The 22,228-nt window shown below is 36.6% G+C and overlaps 4 protein-coding genes across 10 annotated transcripts; 2 read left to right on the top strand and 2 right to left on the bottom strand.

Moving 5' to 3' along the window:
- Positions 1-1,708: 1,708 nt before the first annotated feature.
- LOC129246462 (DNA polymerase interacting tetratricopeptide repeat-containing, protein of 47 kDa) lies at positions 1,709-14,661 on the top strand. 2 transcript variants are annotated; one of them, XM_054885315.1, is made up of 7 exons: positions 1,709-1,779; positions 12,853-13,041; positions 13,099-13,388; positions 13,445-13,637; positions 13,693-13,976; positions 14,149-14,313; positions 14,392-14,661. In XM_054885315.1, exons 2-7 carry the CDS (start codon positions 12,856-12,858, stop codon positions 14,495-14,497), a joined length of 1,224 nt encoding a protein of 407 aa, XP_054741290.1. In that variant the 5' UTR covers positions 1,709-1,779; positions 12,853-12,855; the 3' UTR covers positions 14,498-14,661. The 2 variants fall into 2 exon arrangements, with proteins under 2 accessions (XP_054741290.1, XP_054741289.1); XM_054885314.1 differs by lacking the exon at positions 1,709-1,779 and adding an exon at positions 10,672-10,755.
- LOC129246460 (alkyldihydroxyacetonephosphate synthase) lies at positions 4,067-11,197 on the bottom strand. 5 transcript variants are annotated; one of them, XM_054885309.1, is made up of 6 exons: positions 10,825-11,197; positions 7,359-7,852; positions 7,175-7,261; positions 5,130-6,318; positions 4,946-5,050; positions 4,067-4,758 (listed from the first exon to the last, which is right to left on the bottom strand). In XM_054885309.1, exons 2-6 carry the CDS (start codon positions 7,550-7,552, stop codon positions 4,336-4,338), a joined length of 1,998 nt encoding a protein of 665 aa, XP_054741284.1. In that variant the 5' UTR covers positions 7,553-7,852; positions 10,825-11,197; the 3' UTR covers positions 4,067-4,335. The 5 variants fall into 5 exon arrangements, with proteins under 5 accessions (XP_054741284.1, XP_054741286.1, XP_054741287.1 ...); XM_054885311.1 differs by having other exon boundaries at positions 7,359-7,834; XM_054885312.1 differs by having other exon boundaries at positions 10,855-11,197.
- On the bottom strand, positions 14,653-17,423 carry LOC129246463 (lactosylceramide 4-alpha-galactosyltransferase). The gene is made up of 2 exons (XM_054885317.1): positions 16,577-17,423; positions 14,653-16,523 (listed from the first exon to the last, which is right to left on the bottom strand). Exons 1-2 carry the CDS (start codon positions 17,149-17,151, stop codon positions 15,944-15,946), a joined length of 1,155 nt encoding a protein of 384 aa, XP_054741292.1. The 5' UTR covers positions 17,152-17,423; the 3' UTR covers positions 14,653-15,943.
- A 1,214-nt stretch (positions 17,424-18,637) lies between these two features.
- On the top strand, positions 18,638-22,096 carry LOC129245263 (pre-mRNA-processing factor 40 homolog A). 2 transcript variants are annotated; one of them, XM_054883338.1, is made up of 8 exons: positions 18,638-18,744; positions 18,801-19,372; positions 19,434-19,684; positions 19,741-20,792; positions 20,855-21,157; positions 21,219-21,287; positions 21,348-21,434; positions 21,486-22,096. In XM_054883338.1, exons 2-8 carry the CDS (start codon positions 18,984-18,986, stop codon positions 21,774-21,776), a joined length of 2,442 nt encoding a protein of 813 aa, XP_054739313.1. In that variant the 5' UTR covers positions 18,638-18,744; positions 18,801-18,983; the 3' UTR covers positions 21,777-22,096. The 2 variants fall into 2 exon arrangements, with proteins under 2 accessions (XP_054739313.1, XP_054739312.1); XM_054883337.1 differs by having other exon boundaries at positions 18,645-19,372.
- Positions 22,097-22,228: the final 132 nt, after the last annotated feature.

The raw sequence follows: 22,228 nt of genomic DNA, 5'->3' as shown, positions 1-22,228 counted from the left end.
CCATTCAACTCCGTGAAATAAGCGTCCTCCATTATCATGCCATCCGCATGAATGTCAATGAATCAACACATTTGCATCGTTTTATTAAATAAATCATCATCATCAACACCGACGGCGACAACATTCATTCATTAGCATATCCACACACCAATCTGACTCGAATGCACCGCTTGGTTGCATGTGCAGCACAGTGACATTCGCGTGTAGTCACTCACAACAACACTTACCCCAGCTCAGCACCACGAGCTGTTATTCGTGGGGCTGTTATCGCGCGCACATCAAAGCCAACTATCAACCTCCAAGCTTATTTCTTGTTTCTAGCTCTTTTCTTAAACTATTCTGTGGTACAAGTATCTATTGGAGATGCATGCTACAGCGCTTCGTTGCCATTAGCCGCATAGTTCCTACATTGACATTTCAGATTACCACAGACGCCACAGCGAAGCGTTAATGCGATGTTGCGCGCTAACAAAGTTGACAACTTGACATATGAGCGCAAAGCATGAAAATGTTGTCGATATGCTCGCATATTTCAGTAGAATTCTTAGCATCGTTTCTACTTCGCAGAGTTTATTTGCTGCGCCACCTTCTACCAGCTGCGCAACCGCAGTAAGATACGCGTCACAGCAATGTTGCAGCTGCAGTTGCAACTAATATACTATATAGGTATGCGTTTAAAATAACTAGCTCCTTAGCAGCAGAAATCAGAGCAGGCATGCCCAGAAATACTTATATATATAGCGGGTGTTTTTTAATAGCTTGAGAACTAAAAAGAATAATACAAAAAATAAATATTAGTGGAATGAATATTTTTTATCGTAATCGGGAATTTATTTTTTGAATAGGATGACCCTTTTTGGGTGTTTGGTCGAGCTCCTCCTCCTATTTGTGGTGTGCGTCTTGATGTTGCTCCACAAATGGAGGGACCTACAGTTTCAACCCTACTCCGAACGGCAGAAATACACTCGGAGGATTGCCATTGCCTGCCGAGAGGCGACCGCTATTAGAAAAATGGTTTTCTTAATTTTGGTTTTTCACCGAGATTCGAACTTACGTTCTCTCTGTGAATTCCAAATGGTAGTCACGCACCAACCGATTCGGCTACGACGGCCGCCAATTTTTGAGTACTTTTCCAATAAATCTGAGTAAAAAAATCTAAATGAGCGACGTGAACGATGGTCATTTGGCTTTAATTCATGCACGTCCCGTATTTTAACGTAAAATTTTCCACATTGTCGAAAACCAACAAGTTGAGAACGATGATCGCGAACAGATTTATTTTTCACAAAGTACATTTCCACAATTTGGAAGCGTTGTTCAGGCGTTAAACGATTCATGATGACTTGCCAAACCTTGGTTGTAAAGAGAAATGTCAACACAGTTTGCCATTCTCAGCTGTCAAACCATAGTTATCGATATCGATAATTCTCATGCAACTAAAAAACACCCGATGAAATATATATACACAGGCAAGTACTTGTATAAAAATACTACACCGATAAAAACTACTTAGCAATAAATTCCTTCAACTGATCAACGCTGATTGATGTGACATTTGGTTGCTGCGGTGGCGGTAGCGTTGCCAGTTACCAGTTGGTTCGCGCCGGCGCATTGCGTACCTACTCGAGATTCACAGTGTGGTTGTGTTGTGGCTTAAAAGCTTTGAACCACAAAAAGCAGTCATTCAATGTCAACCAAGTTGTTCACTCGTATTTTCATTTTCTTTTATGCGTGACTTGTGGGCGCTGTCTTACGGTTTATGGTTGTTTGCAACCAAAGGTATAAACATTAACGGTGCAGCATAATTTTTTATTAGAGAGTTGCAGAAAACGTTTATGTTTATGGTTTAAAGGGTTTTTATGTGATTTTATTGTATAAAATCTTTTTATAACATAATATTATGCCGAAATTTCACTAAAAATTCTAAAATCTGAGCGCGTTTTACGCAAAGAATTCGCTGATTTTTATTGCTTCAGAAGTACTCAGCTCGCCTCTGATTTACCCAGCTTTAGGCTATAAGTTGTGCTCTGAACACGGGAAGTCTCATTGTAAGTATTGGTGCGGTTGTGACCTACAGAAGAGCGTCTATGCGACCATTATGTGTATAAATAAAATATTGTACACACAGAAGACGGTATTTTATTTCTAATTTATTTAGCATTACTCACCTTTTTTACTTCTTCTTTTACTTACCTCACTGCGCCTTTCTTTACCATCCTTTAGCTTCCTTTCCCTCGTTGAATCATGAGCAGGCCAAACCCCATCAACAACGATGAGGCAACCAAAAAATTAAATTAAATAAAATACTGATCTCTTTTTTCAGTATTTCGCAAGCAAAGTATTCCCGTATCATGAAATTGTATAAGAGAATTTCGTGTGTTTGTTTATTTTTAGCCTTAATTTGGGTTTTTTTGTAATATTTATTTTTTTTAAGCTTCAAATACTGTCTTGAACTTAAGTACAAAAAAAAACCATACAAACCCACACAGCCCAAACAAAAAACCCATATGTACAAGATGGCGCAAAATTAATCACCTGATCGGAACATTTATAATTTTTGTAAATGGTGTCGTACGTCAATCATATTTAGCACTTGTGATTTAGACAAATCCAGCACCCAAACAGACAAAATAATTTTTTTATCTAATAAAAAAGTTTTTTAGAAACAAATTTGGATGATTAATTCAAACTTTGCACATACGAGTATATACCAGTGACAGATAGTGAGCTCAACTTTTTATTGCAAGTAGATTCCAGATTCTACGATTAATGAACAAATATAATTTTTTAAGTTTGTTTTAGAAAAAAGCGGTTGCCCCAAAAAACGCGAATTACAAAACCGTTCTGTCTTCCGGCTTCCCTGCGACGTCCTAATGAATAAACAGTGGGCTAGGCCAATCTATTTTATAGCATAGTCGTTCTGAGTCACCATTTCAGACCATGTAGTATTTATTACCTGTATGGTCGGCAGTCTTCTGTCATCTTTCGAGACCAGAGCTCAAAACAGAGGGGGATAAAGAAAGGAGTGTCGCAGGGTATCATCCTTTCACCGATTGCTTATTAGCTTCTATATTTCGAAGCTCGCCCACCCACCAAAGCGAGTTTCATTGGTCTCCTCCGCCCTTCAATAACGGCGTCCCACAATGCCATCGATAACATGTGTTTCAAAGTCAACGTTTGTCTCGCAAGCCTTTCTCACTTTTTCACTGTGAGGAATTTCCAGCTTTACCCCACTAAATTCACGGTGACCCTGGTGAAAGTTGATAGCACACCAATACCAACCTTTAACAACCCCAAAACTCTGGGTGTCACCTTCGACAAATCGCTTGCCGGCAGAAAAGAAATGTTGCTGGTGACATTTAAAGTATTTGGCTCTTACGCTGCACCCGTCTGGTCGCCTGGTACTAGTGATTCGCAATGGACAAAGGTCATAGCTATCAGGACAGCTACGGGATGCCTCCAGATGACTACCCTTCAATACATTCACAACGAGGCTTCCATGCTCGCTGTTAAGGCGCACAGTAAAATGAATCGACCCCGACAAACTGATTATATGTCCGTCATGTGACTCCCTCTGGCCCCAATCCCTCGAAACAACACTTTTCCTGGGCCTACCATTAAATGAATTAGACGATGACGATCGGTGACTACACCGCACTGACAAGACTCCTCTGCGCTTTCATTAGAGTCACACATTATTCATAGAATTCTGAGCAAAACGTGAATGGTTAGATAAACATTTCTGTTATAAGGCCCATAAGTTTCCAATGTAGGAGCTGGTATTACAGAGTTTTTATAAAATATGTTGGTTGTCTTCTGTTTTCAAAAATGCTGCTAATGAATAATTTCTCCTTAGAAGTCTCGTGTGCAGAAGTTTCTCTGGTGTGGCATTTTAACCACGGCTGGGAAGCACCCGGATTTCCTGACCGACTTCGTCATGAACCCATATTACAATAAAAATATTTTTTTTAAATAATTTCAACCAGTTTTAACTACTATTTTCCCGATTTAGGAAATATCCCACATTCACATTCAAGAATCAAACTTTAAAAAAGTTCACATTTTAATAATAATAAAAAATTATGGTTACACACTTATCGCAAGTAATACTATTTTATAGTGAAAATATGGCAAAATTTCGGTTCATAAACAATATTTAAGTAAGTAAACAAATTAAGTTTTTTTTTCTGGCTCGTACATAACAGTAATCATATTATCCTAGTACTATTACAAAAGTAAAAAAGAACACACACACATTTTGAGTAATTCCACTACATTTCACTAAAGCCAAGTTTAAACTAATGCCTCTTAGAAATTTTTAGGTTTTTTCCAAGTTTAAAGTTTCGCCTTTAGTAATGAACTCGACGCGGCGCTAGTTTCTTGTGGCGCCACTACTTCTTCCCTCTTTTGGCTTTCTGCTCGCCATTTTTCCTCAAGTAGCAAATTTCCCGCTGCGAAAATATTCTTCGGATCTAGTTGCCTTTTCGCCGCCACATACAGCTCACTGCCGGCGCTCGAGACGGTCTTCTCATACCATTTACCACGTATTTTTCCAACACCATGGTGATGGGAGAGCGAGCCACCCGAGGCAAGAATCTCATCACGCGCACTCGTTTCAATCTCTTCGAATGTCGCAACAGGATCAGTTATACCGGTATGTTTGAAGCCGAAATAGAAGTAAACACAGGCGCCAACATCGTAGGTCTGCGTGACACGGCAAGATATAAGAAAGTGCTTCACGCCACGTGAGTGACATTCCTAGAGCAGAGAGCAGATAGATTTCAATGAGAATTAGAATTCAAATAAGGAATTCAGAGCAGAGCAGAAAGTGCCAAACTGTACATTTGTGTAAAAAAAAGAGATGCTGCTGATAAACAATTATTATTTGGCAACGGGCTATTTTAATACCAGAATGCATTTTCTTATACACTTGTATACAACTCACCGCTTCTACACGGCGCTTCACATTGCGACACAATATACTGCAGCGATCCCAGGGCACAGATGTCTCAAAAGATTCAGCAACGATTTGCTGATTCAATGCAAAATCCTGAATGTAGAAAAAAGATAAATAAAGAGCATTCAAAAACAGAGGCAAACATTGTTTTGCTTTTCCTTTTTGTACTCACCCTTATGTACGCAATGACAAAGGTCAGTATGTAGCCACGTTCGCCGTTTTGACTACCTGCCGGAAATCCTTTGAACTGCTTAGCAATTTCATAAATGAGTGCCTCCTGCCGTTGCACGTCTCCCTCTTCACCCTCAAACAACAACGTTGCCGCGCACATTTTTGTCAAATCCAGTCCCTTCCACTTCGTAACGTAAGACTTCTTCAAGCCGTCCAGCAAACTGGCCAGCCAACCTTTTACTGGCTTTAGAGTTTGGCCCAAAATAAATTGCTCGTTGTCCATTAAACGCACTGACGCCGGTTGGCAACGTCGACGCGCTACTTCTCGCATAAATTGTACGCCGCTCTCGAAATCGAGAAAGGCTAGTGAGCCGTAACGTTTAACCGGTGGCAGTGGACGCACTTTCAGCACCACCTCAGTCACAACACCAAGTGTGCCCTCAGATCCCATAACTACATGATTGAAATCCGGCCCGCAGGATACACGCGGCGCCATGCACTCGCGCTCTAGTACACCACCAGTAGCGATAACCATGCGCACGCGCACCACCAAATCCTCTATATTTCCGTAAACATTCTTCTTCATGCCAGAGGCCCGTGTTGCCACCCAACCACCAAGTGTTGAGAACTCATAGCTATCCGGTTCATGGCCAACAGTCAAGCCCAGCTTACGCAATTCCCGCTCCAAGTCCTGACCCACAATGCCCGCCTCAAAGCACACGGTCAAATTGGCTTTATTCAACCACAACATGCGATTCATCTGCGATGTATCCAATACGCAGATCATACGTTTCTCCGCTTGGGGGCAAGTAATGGAGCCAGAGACTGAAGTACCACCGCCGTATGGTATAATAACCACATTGTATTTATGCGCGAGCGTCACTAACTGCGCAACATCAGCGTGGCTGCGTGGCCAAACAACAATATCGGGTATGCGTTTGAACTCATTGCGCCAAAGGTGATAGATATCGTGTAGTGTCTGGCCGTGACAGCGTATCAGCCGATCCTCTCCAGACTGTGAGCACACGAGCTTGGTCGCTTGTAGATCACGCATGAAAGGCGCATTTAAGGTGGGTGTCGGAAACTCGGTAGGCATTTTCGGGAAGGGTGTTTTGTCGCTGACGCGCAAGTTGAATTTACTATAAACCCAGTCGGTGAAGTAGGGCAGGGTGCAACCTTCAAGAGGGTATCTGGAAAACAAAACGAATGGTGTTAATTTTTTTCAAGGGTTATTGCCGCTTAAAATTTAATTAAAATATGTATGCTTGTAAGTATGTTTATGCGCGAAAAAATCGTTAATGAGATTTAGAAATTTTCAATACTTAGAGTGGTAAAAGAGTAAAGCGCGATCGCACGGATTGTAAATACATTAGGATGGTAAACAAAATTTGTGTTTTACTGCTGCTACCGTTTAATTTGTTTAATGGTCAAGAATTGGGACATCTATTTACAGTAATTTTTTTAATTTAATATGTACTCGATTTGGAAATTACTATTGAACTCCCAAGGAAAAATGCAGTTCTCCGTAAATTCGGTATAAAATGGTTACGTCGAGTTATTTAAGTTCCTTTTTTCATTTTCCTTCAAAATTTTCCACAAAATTACGCCCTATGATTGATTTAAAAAATGTTTAATTACTTTAAAATATATATAACGAGTAAATGGCTCATTTGTTTGGCCATGGACAAATAGAAGAAAAAAAATTTGCTTGCGCATAAAATGTACGTGCACATGTCAACATAAATTTGTGTCATTCGAAGTTCACAACTCTTCAACTTGCTCGGACATTAAATGATTCACTAAGCTGCTCAATTCGCAAAAGCATGCCAAGCGGCGTCACAGGAAATGTCCAATATTGCCGCCGAACTGACGCTGACACTGCCAATTGCAGCCACTAAACTCTGGCTAATACTAGTTTCAGCTTCCGGCATAAGCAACATTTCATACATACTTGTACATGCATAAATATGTTAGATTAAAAGCAAAAAATATACCGTTACATACGTATGCATGTACATTCATAAATTTATGATACTCAATACAAACTTGTCGCCCTTGAAGCCAATGATGCCATTGTCCGCGTAGAACTGCGAATCTTTATAACCCCAACCGTACCATTTTAGCACATCCTGACTGCAGCGCCATTTGAGAAAGCAACCGGAAAAAGAAAAATACATTTGCTAATACAAACTTTCACCATTATGAGCAAACATCATTGGTAAACACTCACCGCTTTTGTGGAAACACACTCTCCACTTGCTGGGAGAAACGCTGATCCATCAATACAGTGGCGGCGGCCGTATCAACCGGCTTGCTGCCTTTGTTGTATTTACTGCTACAGTTGTTGTTTTCGCATTCACCGTCACTGTTGCTCCCACGGCTGGAGGCTGTCAGCGGGCTGGTACTTTCATTTTTTGTACACATCGTGGATGTTATCAAATTTTCCACTTAATGTTGTTGTTTTTGTATTAGGTGTAACTACTTTATAATTTTATATTTGTCTGCTACAAAATGCAATTTACTTTGTTTTAAGTAATTCAAAAAGTTATATTGTAAGTATATTTTTAGCTTATCCCACCGCCGTGTGTGTATTGTGCACAGATGTTGTTCACTTATGCGAATGCTTACGCACAAAAAATCGATTTTTTTCAATTTGTTGCAAATTCTCTTGCAGACCGTTGTCTTATTATTTTTTCTCTGCTGCCGCTTTTATAAAATATATTGCTTTAAATACATTAATTAATTTTTATGTTAATCCGGATAATTTATAAATATTTTTTATTATTTAATTTATTTAGTGTAATTCAATTTTCACTTAAATTTACCAGTCATTCAGTTATTGTTAAGCACACACGTTCTCGCCTGCCGTTCAACTAACTAAACTCTAGTAGTGAGTAAAATCACAGGGGTGTGCGGTATTTTTGGTCGCAAAGCATCGAAGGGAGGCATTTCCCCATATGAGCGCTTTGAGCGCTGCGAAGCATGACCGGCGCGCTGCGGTGCTCAGTAAATATGCAAAGCACTCAAGTTGAGTTTCATTACTTTGGCGGCATTCAAAATGCAAGCGGCGCAAAGCGAAGTGCGTGAGCATACGTTTATGGGTAAATGTGCTTTATTACGATTTCAATTTTTGTAACTTATTTTTTTTCTCGCGACTCGTGCGCCAATTCTTTATTTTACTATCGCTGAAAATTAAATACGCGCACATATGTACATATTATACACACAGTGCTCCACTAAACTATTGGTGCAAGGAAGAAAAAAACATGAATTTGAATATTTTAGTTATTTTGTCAAACGAAATGTTTTGATGTATTATTATACAGGGTGGGTCAAATAAAAATAACTAATGTTAAATTTTAATAAAATTGAATAAATTAGCATGAACGGTGTGCTTTTAAAAAATAGAGTAGTAAAATATCTTGTTTACGTATACCATGAACAAATTATGTGAACGTTTTCGGCGTATTTCCAATATTTCGACAAACGATTCAAATGAAATTTTAACCAATGCGCCACATACAATCTGTGATTTATTGCTTTGAAAACCAAAAGTTCTTTCGTTCAAAATTCCCTAATTAGATTAGTTGGTATTTGTTATAAATGAAGCGCTTTACCTTGTTACGCTACCTCCGTACAGGAGAATTTTTATAAAAAGGTATTTCATGCTGCAAAAATGAACCGAATTAAAAAAACTCTACTTCCAACAATATGGTTTTTTATATTATATCTGTAGCGACAATCGAATTCATGACCTGCTCCCGATATGCTACGCATAAACACAAATCGGCTTGGGCTCAAAAACTTCTTGCGGCAATAAAATGTTGACTTTAAAGGTGTAATGAAATATCCAATCCATAGCAACTAAATTGCCAAAATTCATTTCGATTAGGCATTTCAAGCAATTTTTATATTTGAAAAACCGTCTCTAGTGATTTTTTTGGGGATAAAACGAAAAAAATTGTGTTTGACATGATTTGGTTTTTAATCACACGACATACATATGTATGTACGAGTATGTAAATTTCAATTTATGATGCCTATAAAAACTACAATAACGCAAGCGATAAAAATTATACTCAATATTTTTGACACACTTTTCAAAGTCTTACTGAGTGCGTGCATTTTGAGTGCTTAATACGCCCAATTTCTTCAAAGAATTAGAAATGCACTCAGTATTATTTGGCATGCGCAAACAATCATAGGGCAGTTCACGATGTGATAAAAACGAATCGAAGAAATTTGCGTATGCAACATATTCCGTTCCAATACAAAGTGTCTTTGAAAAGTTACGCCTACGGTGGACATTTAAATGATGTCATTTTTCACATATAATATTAAGAGCAGAATTTTGAGTACCAATAGTGCAACCTGTAAGAATTTAAATTCTGTCATGTTTTATTGTAAAACAATATCTAGGTGCGTATTTTGAAAGACCCTTCTTATCTACATATGCATGGAGTAAACGTGAACACAAAAATGCCTGTACGCCACAATATATTGTAAATTGAGATAATTCGAACTTTAAGATAAACAAAATTACAAAAGAAAACTTGATCCCTTAGAGAAAACAAACAATTATTTGTAACATATGTATGTATGAGGAATGTTTATGATGCTACAGAAACAGCAGCAACAGGCCTGAGTGTGTCTAACAGCACCATAACTTAACTCAACCTAGACGTTAGTTGAAAACTTGCTCTTTGTGCCGTTCACAAACTTTACTTTAAATAAATTATATCTTTTCGAAAACTTTATATACCCCTTTTAATTCTTTTTTAACAGTTATATAACATTTCATGCAGAAGATTGCACATATCGCGATAAGCGTATGTACCAAATTCGCATAAGCATAAGTTCGCGTAAATTGCGTTATATGAGCAAATTGCAAAAAATATAATATATGCGCTGTCATGTGAATACCACAAATTACTGCATTAAGCTTGCTCGAGACACAGCCATATTTAGCACATGGGTCGTACATACATACATATATATGGGACCGGTAGATATGACGCATAGCGTTCTATACAACCATATGTACATACAAGTGTGTACAATTATTTTTTCTGAAACAAATGACAGCACCATGTGCACGCTTCTGATAATGCAAACATACCTACAATCGTATGTACACTCAAACGTGCTTCACTTCTCTCACACTCTCAAGCAATTAAAACGCTCCAAAGAGTTTTTCAAAAGGGTGGAAATTAAGAACCAGTGACGATGCTGTACGGCCGGCTATTACATAGTAATCGTAATTAAAATGAAAAACAAGAAAAAAATAAACCCCGAAAGCTTTGCACTGCAACAACATGTATGAGTTAAAGAGTAATGCTCATTTATGCTCATATCTGATATGACTCAACAACAAAGATAACAAACGAATGTGTGTATATACTTGCACAGTGCGGTTCATTTAAAATATATAATTTTAGTGTTATCAGCAGTATGAATTAGATAAGAGGGGTTTGTGGTGTGAGAGTAGAAATTAGGCAGGCGTTGCGGAAACATTATTTGTAGAACATTTTAGTGGTCAACTTTTTTTCACATTCTGTATGAATTTGTATTGTTGGATTACTCGAATTTCAGTGGGACTTATCAGCACTCGGTTTTTAACAGTAATTGTAATAATTTTTGTTCGATAAATTATAATAAAGGCACTCTTGTTTGCTTTACAGCTGATACATTCTCACCCCGGATAAATATTTTATATTTCTACATACATAGTATGCACGTATCACATTTCAGTTCACATTTAAAATAGGCAACAGTAAGTCAACGAAACTGAATAAAGAATAATTAATTTTATCCTTCTTAACTTATTCATTAACACGCAAAGTTCTGTTTAATTTCCGCTATTGTAAGCTAATGAATATTGTAATAGAAAAAACAAATTTCTGTTTCGAATAAAAGGAATCAACACAATTTTTTCACACGTTTGCTTTGGAAGTCACTGCCACAATGAAACAGGCGCTTTTTCCATTATACAGCGCGACTGACAGCTAACGGACAACAACTTTATCAGTTTCAACGTCGATGAGTTTTTGTATTGCCTTTTTTAACAACAACACACAAACTTAAAATATGATATTATAGCTTTAAAACGTAGTCAACTGTTTCTGTTTTCTATTATTTTAATTTTTGTTTTATTGAAACCCCTTCAAAAATGGCGCGTATTACACATATGCACCTTTGTTAAATATTTACATACATTTGCGTGTTTTTTATGCAGACATACATACATGCGAAATTCACAGTAAACTGCACTAGACAAATACTCCAGTGCAAAATATATGTGAGCACCTTTGTAAGTTCGTCCAATGTACAGGTACATATATTATGGATTGTGTTTTCAAATATTTAAATACGTGCATATATACATACATACGTAAATTCCAGCGAAACGTGTTCAATATAAGTTTTAATACATAATAAATATTTGACACTGCCTACATTTTTGACTATTTGTAGGAAGAAAATATATCTCATACAACCTTGTGTTCATCTCACACAATCACACACACCCACATGTGCATATGTATGTATGTACTACCTAAAATGAAGTAAAAGAACGAATAAAAGGAGTAAAGTAAACTAATTGTTCATATGTATGTACTTAGGTAGATACGTGCATGCATAAGTAAGTTCACAACTTTAGACATGACGTATTTATTAACGAAATACGGATGATGCACCACTTAAATGCAGTACATAAATACATACATACATACATCCATGAACTGAGCATGCAACGCAAACTATCAGCGAATAACTAAACAACTTTCAGTTTCAAATGCTTTTGTCAAAGCTGACACACTCAAACACGCATATACATATATGTGTACATAATATTTTGTAAATGTCATATGTACGTACATGTACACCTAGGCAAAAAATTATACATAAATTTGCACAGCACTTTAAAGTACATTGCTGGTTGCTGATTTTCCCATAAAAAAAAGTAACATACAAACACCAATGAACTCAACTCCAGCCATATAAACATATATGTACATATATTGATGATTTTCCGCATACCTAAATAGAAAAAAAGAAAATTTTGTTAAATAAAAAATATTGCAAAAATACAAAACATATAGTATTGTTTGTCCATTAACAATATTTTTATAAAGTGGCAAGCAAATTTCCGTAAAACCTCATGAAATATTCGAAAAGTAATTTGGCTTGTATGTACATACTCGTATATTAAAATTTCACTTCCAAAGATAAATATATTAAGATCATATGTAGATGTGTAAATATATTAACACATATGTAAATCTTTATTGGGTTGTTTCATCGAAAATTTTCTTAAACTTAAAAATTTAACAAAACCGCAAGCCAATAATTAATACTTTTTCATTTTTAATTTATTCGCCCTCTATTATTATTATTTGTTACAAATAAACGCATTAAAATGTAATATTTTTAAAATTTTTAACCAAATTTCGAACACTTTCTTTTAAAACATTCATTTAAACAACTTATTCAAATTACATCAGGGGTTTGAATCAAAGTATCACACAGCCACCCATAAATGAAAACATAAAAATTGAATGTGACAACTTGTTACAGTTAAATAAATATTTCTACACACCATTTTCATGCCTGCCTTTGAGCATTGCAACACTGGACTACAGCTGTGCTCATTAAACACAGCAGTAGTGTTACACATGTTGATTATTTGATTTCACTTTTTGATTTGTTTATAAATTTTTCAGCACATGCATAGTGATTTTCTAAACACTTTTCAAAATATGACTGATGAGCAATTGGCAATGAATAAAACATGGACAGACGAGGAGCGTTTGGCTTTGGCCGCAAAATTAGATGAAGAGCTAGACGCATTCATCGACAGTTTAGAAAAGAAACGATATGAAGAAGGTTGGCCGGAAGATCGTTGGCAAGAAGTGCGTACAAAAATCAGTAACTTAAAAGAAAAATCACATCATTTATAATTTTTTCAGGAAATGGATAAACATCCATTCTTCATGAAGAAAGCTCCACAGCCTGGTGACGAAGTGCATCCAATGTTCGAAGGGCTGCAGAAATTAAAATACGACCCGGAAGAGAACACTGCTGAGGAGCTTGCTCTTAATTATAAAGAAGATGGTAATTTTTATATGAAACATAAAAAGTTTCGCACTGCAATATATAGCTTTACTGAGGGTTTAAAAGCTAAATGTGATAAACCGGAAGTGAAGTCAGTGCTGTATAATAATCGTTCAGCAGCGCATTTCTTTATCAAGAATTATCGGTAAGAAATTATCACGTACGAGTTATCCTAAATAAGAATTGGTTTTCGCTTAACAGATCAGCACTTAGTGATGCTCAACGCGCTCTCGAATACAATATTGATTATACAAAAGCTCGTTGGCGTGCCGCTCAATGTGCCTTTTATTTGAACAAATTAGAATTGTGTTCCCAATTGTGTGAAGAAATGCTAGACCGAGACGAAAACACCAAAGAAGCCAGAGATTTGTTAAAGAAAAGTAAAACGAAAAAGGTTGTATGCCCCACCAAGCGTAACATAAATAATAAGACCTGTTTTAACTTTATAGTTGGAAATTGAACGTGATCTACGCAAAGAAGCTGCGGAAACAAAGAACCGTCTTGGGCGATTACAACGCTTGTTTGATGCGTTACAATTACGATCCATTAAATTCGATGATCAGAAGAAAAATATGCCCATCACAGAAGAGTTGCTGCATCCGAAATTCTTACCTTTAGAAGATCATCCAGTGCATTTAGACGATGACAATGAGACTCTAATATGGCCAGCAGCTTTTTCTTATCCAGAATTTTTATTTAGCGATTTTCAACAAGAACTGCCGGAGAATGCAATGTAAGTGAATGTGCATGTAGTATATAAATTCCCAGGTGTGTCAAAGACAACTTTGTACCAAAAATAGATGGATAAAAAGGAAAACTGGATGCATACGTTTTTGTGTAATACACCAGACCTAATTATATTACCTTTATTACTAACATAAAATTAACTAATTTTCTTATTAAAGGATGGAAGATTGCGTAAACGCTTTATTCAAGGAGCCATTACCATGCGACAAATCTAATAGATATCGTTCTGGTAATATAAACGTCTACTATGAGAATCGTAAAGTGGGTTGTGTGCATAAAGTTGATTTAAATAAGACCATTAACGAAATTTTGAATGAGAAGGGGTATGTGAAAATATTGTACATATTAATTATGATTTCATTTCTTTACTAATTATTATTTTTCTAAACTAAACTATGCAGGTTCTTTGTCACTGGTGGTTCGCTGTTGTTTTATATTGTGCCGAAAAACTCACGGGTCGAACAAGAGTTCGTTAATCAGCAGAGGAGACCATTGATATATGCGTAAATTAATTTACGTATACGTCCATATCAATACTTAGGCTAAAGATTGTATATTTGTATGTGTGTTCACGTGTTTAAAAAAATGCTACGTACATGGATTAAACATTTATATGAACCCCCCAATTTTCGTATTGCCCTTTCGAACTAAAAGAGGTAGAGTTTATGTGCGTTAGTGCATATTTATTATTACAACACCTTATATCGCTTATACATAACAATTTGTGTTAGTAAAACTTTGATTAATGGTTTACATTTAGGCTTACCGATGCAATCTATTTTGTTTTGTAACTACACGCAGCCTAAAATGCACTCTTTGTATAGGTATGTTGCACATTGCGTATAGATTGGTATTTGTACATATTTGTAGGTATGTATATAACCTTTTTCTATAACAAAAGCGCCGGAAAATCAGCCAAATGCCTTTACAATACTTTGTATGCTCTCTCGAAAAAAACGTGTATAAAAATAACCTTGAATCGACTATGTGGCAGGAATAGGTAGGATGTTTGTTTTGTCTAACTTTACATGTATGCATTTGTGCTATACCTAAGCGAAATTCAGTTTAAGCATGCTCGGCAAAAAAATGTGGCACATACTTTTGAAGCCATTGATCAAAAAGATGCAAGGAAAATAATCACTAATATAACAAAACCAGTAATAAATTTTCGTTTCATTTAAATGAAATCATAAGAACTTAGAGAAAATAAATGAAAATATTACTATGTGTCGGCTTAGTGATCAATATAGCTTCAATAGTATGGTTTATAATATCCTACTGGTATAGATACAATTATTTCCAAACAAATCAAGTGTCAAGAATTTCTAAATTTGTATAATTATGTACATACTTTGGTTTTTCCTACTCGTAAATTAAGAGCTATATTAGATATTTTTGGAGATTCGTTAAAAAATAAAATATATTTTAATACAATATCTAATGTGATTTTTGTGCCTAGTGTATTCTGTCAAAAGAAAATACATTTTTATGCAAATGAGTATATTCCATAACCCGCATTAGTTTAAATTTCTTTAAGAGAAATTTTCTAATAAATATTTCAAATATGTATAAAAAAGTATATTTGTTAAGAACTTGGAGTTCAGTAACTATACAAATATTATTCTCAAATGAAAATACAAAATAAAAAAAAAAAAACTAACGAGATTTTTCAAATAATGCAATTCATTTTTATGGTTAGTTTTGAAACCTTTTTCTCGTTCTTTTTATCAAAAGAAACATTGTCAAAAAAAGAATAGAAACTTTGTCAAAACAAAAACAATAACGCATAACATTTAAACACTTTAAGCATAATAAGCTATCGGCATCTTAATAATTTAACTACACAGAAAACTGAAATAACTCTATCGTACTTTCGTCTTATCGAATTATACACGCATACGTATGAAGAGTTTTTCCTAATCCTCTCCTACTTACGGTTTATTTTCCTTCAATTTAGAAGTATTCGCCTGCTGCTGCATAAACCTTTGGGCAATGCCTTTCAGCTAATATGCCATAAGCTGCGTTAGCGCCCACTTTTATACGCCTTTGCTTCGAATGTTTGTTCCACACATGAGCTACATACGAATCTCGAAGCAAATCCAATGTCTCGGTCAGGTACTGCGCTTCGAAGAAATACTCCCATTTCATCCATGGTATAGCATAGAATGCTTCCCGCGGCATTACATGGAAGCCCATACATCGTTTAGATTCCATCATTAGTTCAATGTTGTTCGTCTTGCAGACATCATTCATAACGCGCGTTATCACGCCTGGTCCATTGTTCCCCCAATCTGTCCCATCGAAATTCAGTAAAAAGTCAAGTAAACATTTTTCGGCGATTTCATGACCAAAGCCATCGGGTGCAAAATTCATCACTCCCGCCGCTAGATATGTACTCGACTCTGCTCCAGTATAATTAGGTGGCAATTTATCGAGACTACGTAAAACTACGACATCCATATCAAGGTAAGTGCCCCCCCAACGCCACAAGGTTAAATATCGCAAAAAGTCGGAAACATGTGAAAGCACATAACTACAAATATAAATTTTAAAGCACACCAGTAGTTATTATTGCATTGATTTTACCTGGAACTAAAGAGCTTCCCATCTTTAAGCCACTGGTACATTGGTGTGCCAGCTGCGTACGTCCAAAGGTTTAAATTACGCAGATGCACGTTGGTATAGCTGAGTATTGCTTCCATTACTGGTGGGGTATTGTTGTAATCGCGATAAGCGGGACTAGCGAATAATACAAAAACACTAAAACTGGGATTATGTAATGCTGCAGATTCAATAGCACAAGCTTCTCGTGCTGTTAGGTCCATCATATTCAGTGGTGCGCTGCTTATGTATTGCATACTACTCCGCAGTTTTTCATGTGGACAACTGGTTTCGTGAAAGATAATAGAACGCCCACTTGCGTTGGGCTTTGGTTCGGCCAACATCACGTCTTCTAAAAGATGAGGGCCATCAGTAAGTTTATTTTGTGTTTGATACTGTTTTTGCGGTGACGAAGAAATTGATGGAACAGTACTGAAGGTATTCATAAAGCAGTAGCGAACGTCTGTCCGACTCATGCTGGAACCATACATTAGGCACCAACTGAATACCAAGAGCGAAAGTAGGAGCAAGAAAATCCATTTTACTCTGGGTTTGTACATTATTTGTCTTTCTGTTGTTTAGAAATATGAGATTCAAAGATGAGATGAAATACGAAATTCCTGGAGCATGTTTGATCAAGACAATATTTAAATGCAAAACTGTTATTCGCACGAGTTGAACTTAAAACTTTTTTAGGAAGTCCACTTCCATCTTTTAAATGAAAAGTATTACGACAACACCCACATTATACTCATATAATAAAGAAATTCGACAAATTGTCTTATCGGGAATATTTATTTTAATTAACTTTTGACAACCTTGAAAAGGGTCAACCCTGCCTTATCTCTCCAATTGTTCAACTCTAAAATATAGCCCTGCCACATGTTTATTAAGAATTATTCATAGTTGCTCTACCTTCCTTCATTACGCAAAGTATTTTTTTCATTTATTTATTTGAAACATAAATATAAATAATTACATTACAGTAAGTATACAACTTGTATACAAAGTATTTGACTCACATCTCACATATATCGCAGAAATATGGCACAATAAAATCATTCCTATAAAGAAAACGGCATTTTGGTTGCAAATCATCTGATTTGTATTCATAGCATAATTTACGGTTTACAGAATACAGAAGATGGGAAGTGAATTGCGAATCACTAAGCGGAGAGCGAACTACATACCGAACACAGCATTACCCAAAGGCACTTTGTGTAATTTTAATTGATCAGCTAACTTGATCTACTGTCAAATATTAAAACGTGAATGAATAACAAAAATTATTTCATATCCATGAAGAATACTGATGTTGGAAATTTTTAGTAAAAATTATGGTTACTGATACTTAAGAATTGTGTTAGTGTTTACCCTCGAATTTTATTCAATAACTTTCTGTTGCAGAAAGCCAACAAACATTTATAGAGAAAATTTGGGAAGATTTAATTTTATGTTTATTATGGCAGGCTTGTATAATTTGATATATAAATTTGCATATTTGTTGATAAACGTCACAAAGGCTCTTATCTCGTCAATTTATCAGTACGGCTTGGAGATTTATGGACATAATGCTAAAAATAAATTAAAGTTACTCTCGGCTCCCTACCATACAGCTCTGAGAAGATCTCTACGTGCATTTCCAACAACTCCTCTGAAGAATATTTTTGCGGAAACTGGACTAAATTCTATCGCAGATAATGCAGAAGACTGTATTTGTAAACTTTATGCTAAACTTATAACAACATCGAACAACGCACTTCGAAAAGATGTACAGCTTGCTACACTTCGTAAGCGTATTGGCAGATAGTTTATAATGTGATACACTTATACAGTTTATGAGGCTTATATGACTTTCACTCTTTTATTATGGCAGTATATGTATAACGGCAAGTTGAAACGACGATCAATCATTAATAATCATCTCTAAACCTTAATTTTTTCTGTGTATAATTTCTAATAAGATGGTGATTCTTTTGGTACCAAATTTTACGAAATGCAACCACTGTGCACTCAACCGCGCTGAATGCAACCCTGATCGACGCTTTCAAACGTCAAGTGTGCATTTTCTTCAGCCGGGAATTGTAATTTTACGCGAGTTGTGCATGGTTTAATCTATTTTACAATGTAAACAATTGTAAAACTTGAAGCAAGTAGTGAAATATTTAATCTATATCCAACCAAGTAAATAACTTGTGCATTTACACAGCATTCTGTATCAGTTCCTCCAAAGACATCTGGTAATAGTGCAACAAACCCCTTTGAGGTTAGAACATCTTCGGGGCTTAGACTTTTTTGTTGGCATACGTTGACAAATTTACGACTTCTGTCTCATTGCTATTTCATTTGTATTGCTGGTTTTACTTCCGTGCGAATTGTTTGCCAGAAAACAATGAATGTGCCCCCGGTAGCAGCGGCAGGTGCAATTCCGCCCCCAATGGGCATGCCGCCAATGTTTAACATACCGCCACCAGGCTTTGGAGGACCACCGCCTCCAGAGTTGGCCGCAGCATTTGGCGGCATACCACCTAATACTGAGTGGACAGAACACAAGGCTCCAGATGGACGTCCATATTACTACAATAATAATACTAAACAAAGCTCGTGGGAAAAACCCGAGGCTCTAATGACGCCAGCCGAGCGGTTAACACATCAATGCCCTTGGAAAGAGTATCGTTCGGATGCCGGGAAAGTGTATTACCACAACGTAAACACAAAGGAGTCGCGTTGGGAACCTCCTCCGGAATTTTTAGACATGCAAGCGAAAGTTAAAGCAGAAGAGTGAGTTTCCGTTAAATGCAACACGTAAATTCTTCATTTATATTATACTATATCATTATAGAGCTGCTGCAGCCGCGAAGGCAGTTGCTGCCATGACTTCATCCAGTTTGGCAGGCATGGTACCACCAGCTGCTTTGGCCAGTATACTTCCTGCGACTCTTCCTACAGTGGTAAATATAGCTACGCCTGACATTCGTTCACCTATGACTCCAGGGAGTAACGAAAATTCTTCATCCGCCCTTGATCAAGCCATGGCAGCTACACTAGCTTCTATAGAAATGCCACAAGCTGGAAAGGAAGAGAAAGAAAACGGTAATTCAAGAGAAGTAATCAAAAGTATTTAAATAACTATCAATATTGTTCTTTAGCTAAGAAAGAATCGCCAACTGAAGAACCCAAAATCATTTATAAGGATAAAAAGGAGGCGATTGAAGCATTCAAAGATTTGCTGCGTGAAAAGAATGTACCCTCAAATTCTAACTGGGATCAATGCGTTAAAATAATATCGAAGGATCCACGTTACAGCTCTTTTAAAAACTTAAATGAAAAGAAGCAAACGTTTAATGCATATAAAACCCAAAAGCTGAAGGATGAACGCGAAGAGTCACGTTTGCGCGCCAAAAAAGCCAAAGAAGACCTTGAACGTTTCCTCATGTCCACCGATAAAATGAACTCTCAAATTAAATACTATAAGTGCGAAGAGTTATTCGCGACCAATAAAATTTGGACAAGTGTTCCAGAACAGGATCGTCGCGATATTTATGATGACTGCATTTTTAACTTAGCTAAGAAAGAAAGAGAGGAAGCCCGGCTGCTAAAAAAGCGTAATATGAAGGTCCTTGGCGAACTACTAGAATCTATGACATCTATTACGTACGAAAGTACTTGGGCGCAAGCACAATTGATGCTGCTGCAGAATGCTGCTTTTAAGAATGATGTCAACTTACTTGGTATGGACAAAGAGGATGCGCTCATTGTTTTCGAAGAACATATCCGTTCATTGGAAAAAGAAGAAGAAGAGGAGCGAGAACGTGAAAAGAAACGTCTCAAACGGCAGCAACGCAAAAATCGTGACGCATTCTTGTCCTTGCTCGACGCACAACATGAAGCTGGAAAGCTTACCTCCATGTCCTTATGGGTAGAACTCTATCCAATAATTTCAGCGGACTTGCGTTTTTCAGCAATGCTCGGCCAAACTGGATCAACACCACTCGATTTATTTAAGTTTTATGTGGAGGACTTAAAGGCGCGCTACCATGACGAAAAGAAAATTATACGTGAAATTCTAAAGGAAAAACTGTATGTGGTGCAGGCAAATACCTCATTTGAGGAATTCGCCACAGTTGTTTGCGAAGACAAACGGTCGGCAAATTTGGACGCTGGAAATGTCAAATTGACTTATAATGCTTTGCTGGAAAAGGTAAATTTATTCAATATGAAATTCAAAATCATTTAATTTAATTCTTTTATTTTTATAAATAGGCAGAGGCTGTGGAAAAGGAAAGAATAAAAGAAGATGCGCGTCGTTTACGAAAAATAGAAAATGAAATTAAGGCTGAATGGCAAGAGGCAAACATTTCGGTACAAGAAACATTTGAAGCTGCAAAGAAGTTGGTGGAGCATTTAGAATCATTCGCCATATACGAAAAAGAAATAGGCGTAAAAAAAATCTGGGAAGACTATATTAAAGAAAGTGAAGATGCATGTAGTCATCACCATTCGCGTTCACGAAAATCAAAGAAGAATAAAAAGCACAAGAAACGGGCGCGTTCCAGCTCAAAATCGGTAAGTCACAAGAAAACTAATAATCCACATTCCAACTGATTGTTGTGATTATGTTCCACAGGATTTAGAAAATGATCAGGAGGAATTTGAGGGTGGAAAGTTAAAGAAAAGGAAATCGCATTCACGTTCGGTAAGCGCACAACTCCACGAACCTAATGTATGATAATTAACTTGCTTATAATTTTTACAGCGTTCGGTTAGTTCTAGCCTCAGCATGGAAAGTGAGCGTGTATCAAAGAAAAAGAAGAGGAGAAAGAACAAAAAGTCGTCTCGAGCCGTAAGTTAGCTGCGTAAAATTTCTTTCTGGAATAAATAAGTTTTTTTTCAGTCCTCCTGCGAATCGGAACGTCCTATTTCTTCGCCGATTGCTTCACCTTCAGCATCTCAAGTGGAAGACATTACTGCTACCCGAAAAAAGAAACGTGACAAGAAAAGCAAAAAGGAAAAGAAACATCATCGTTCCATAACACCTATAAGTGCAAACGGTAGTAATCCTTCGGATATTGAAAACTCAGGCAGAAGTTCACGAAACGCTGAAGAGCAAGCCCTTAGCGAAACTGAGCTCGAGACTAAACGTGCCGCTCTACTAGCACAGTTAAACGAACAAATGGAGGATTGACCAGCGGAGAACACAACGTTAGGCAAAAAGTCAACTAGGCCAATAACTAGCAATCGCAGCAGCAATTAACTACGCCAAGCCTATAAACCGATGTACAGTAATTACAGGCATCAGCAAGCCTACTCCCTTATTATAGTACATTTTCAAGAAGACATTTTCGTAGCTGCGAATTTTTTAAGAATAATATTATTAATAATAATTGTATGTACTATATGAATTGCACATGTATACTGCCAATGGCATCATAACTTTTGGCAAATAGCAACTGGTAATTGAGCACTCGTATGATTAAAAATAAATATTAAATTAAAATAATTAAATTCCGTGGAACTATATGAGTGGCGTTAGAGTTTGACTTCAGATATAGGTTAAAAAATAGGTTATATTTAAAACACAAACACAATAATTTGTCATAGGAAACGGGGGAAAAGTTCCTATTGATGTTTCGCACC

Source organism: Anastrepha obliqua, chromosome 4, assembly GCF_027943255.1.
Source record: "Anastrepha obliqua isolate idAnaObli1 chromosome 4, idAnaObli1_1.0, whole genome shotgun sequence".
NCBI classification, from domain to species: domain Eukaryota; kingdom Metazoa; phylum Arthropoda; class Insecta; order Diptera; family Tephritidae; genus Anastrepha; species Anastrepha obliqua.
The sequence above is the reverse complement of the archived record's forward strand: the minus strand, read 5'-3'. Positions and strand labels throughout refer to the sequence as shown.

What these genes read in the sequence shown, in the direction of transcription:
- LOC129246463 (XM_054885317.1), bottom strand. Translation starts at nt 17,151, where the DNA reads ATGTACAAACCCAGAGTAAAATGGATTTTCTTGCTCCTACTTTCGCTC. An exon ending in GGGAAGCTCTTTAGTTCCAG is followed by an intron (nt 16,524 to 16,576) that starts GTAAAATCAATG and finishes TTATATTTGTAG; the next exon opens with TTATGTGCTTTCACATGTTT.
- LOC129246462 (XM_054885314.1), top strand. Translation starts at nt 10,687, where the DNA reads ATGAATTTGTATTGTTGGATTACTCGAATTTCAGTGGGACTTATCAGC. An exon ending in TTCTTTATCAAGAATTATCG is followed by an intron (nt 13,389 to 13,444) that starts GTAAGAAATTAT and finishes TTCGCTTAACAG; the next exon opens with ATCAGCACTTAGTGATGCTC. An exon ending in GAACTGCCGGAGAATGCAAT is followed by an intron (nt 13,977 to 14,148) that starts GTAAGTGAATGT and finishes TTCTTATTAAAG; the next exon opens with GATGGAAGATTGCGTAAACG.
- LOC129245263 (XM_054883338.1), top strand. Translation starts at nt 18,984, where the DNA reads ATGAATGTGCCCCCGGTAGCAGCGGCAGGTGCAATTCCGCCCCCAATG. An exon ending in AAAGGAAGAGAAAGAAAACG is followed by an intron (nt 19,685 to 19,740) that starts GTAATTCAAGAG and finishes ATTGTTCTTTAG; the next exon opens with CTAAGAAAGAATCGCCAACT. An exon ending in CGCGTTCCAGCTCAAAATCG is followed by an intron (nt 21,158 to 21,218) that starts GTAAGTCACAAG and finishes TATGTTCCACAG; the next exon opens with GATTTAGAAAATGATCAGGA.
- LOC129246460 (XM_054885309.1), bottom strand. Translation starts at nt 7,552, where the DNA reads ATGTGTACAAAAAATGAAAGTACCAGCCCGCTGACAGCCTCCAGCCGT. An exon ending in AGTGTGTTTCCACAAAAGCG is followed by an intron (nt 7,262 to 7,358) that starts GTGAGTGTTTAC and finishes ATGGCGCTGCAG; the next exon opens with TCAGGATGTGCTAAAATGGT. An exon ending in ATTGGCTTCAAGGGCGACAA is followed by an intron (nt 6,319 to 7,174) that starts GTTTGTATTGAG and finishes TTTGTTTTCCAG; the next exon opens with ATACCCTCTTGAAGGTTGCA.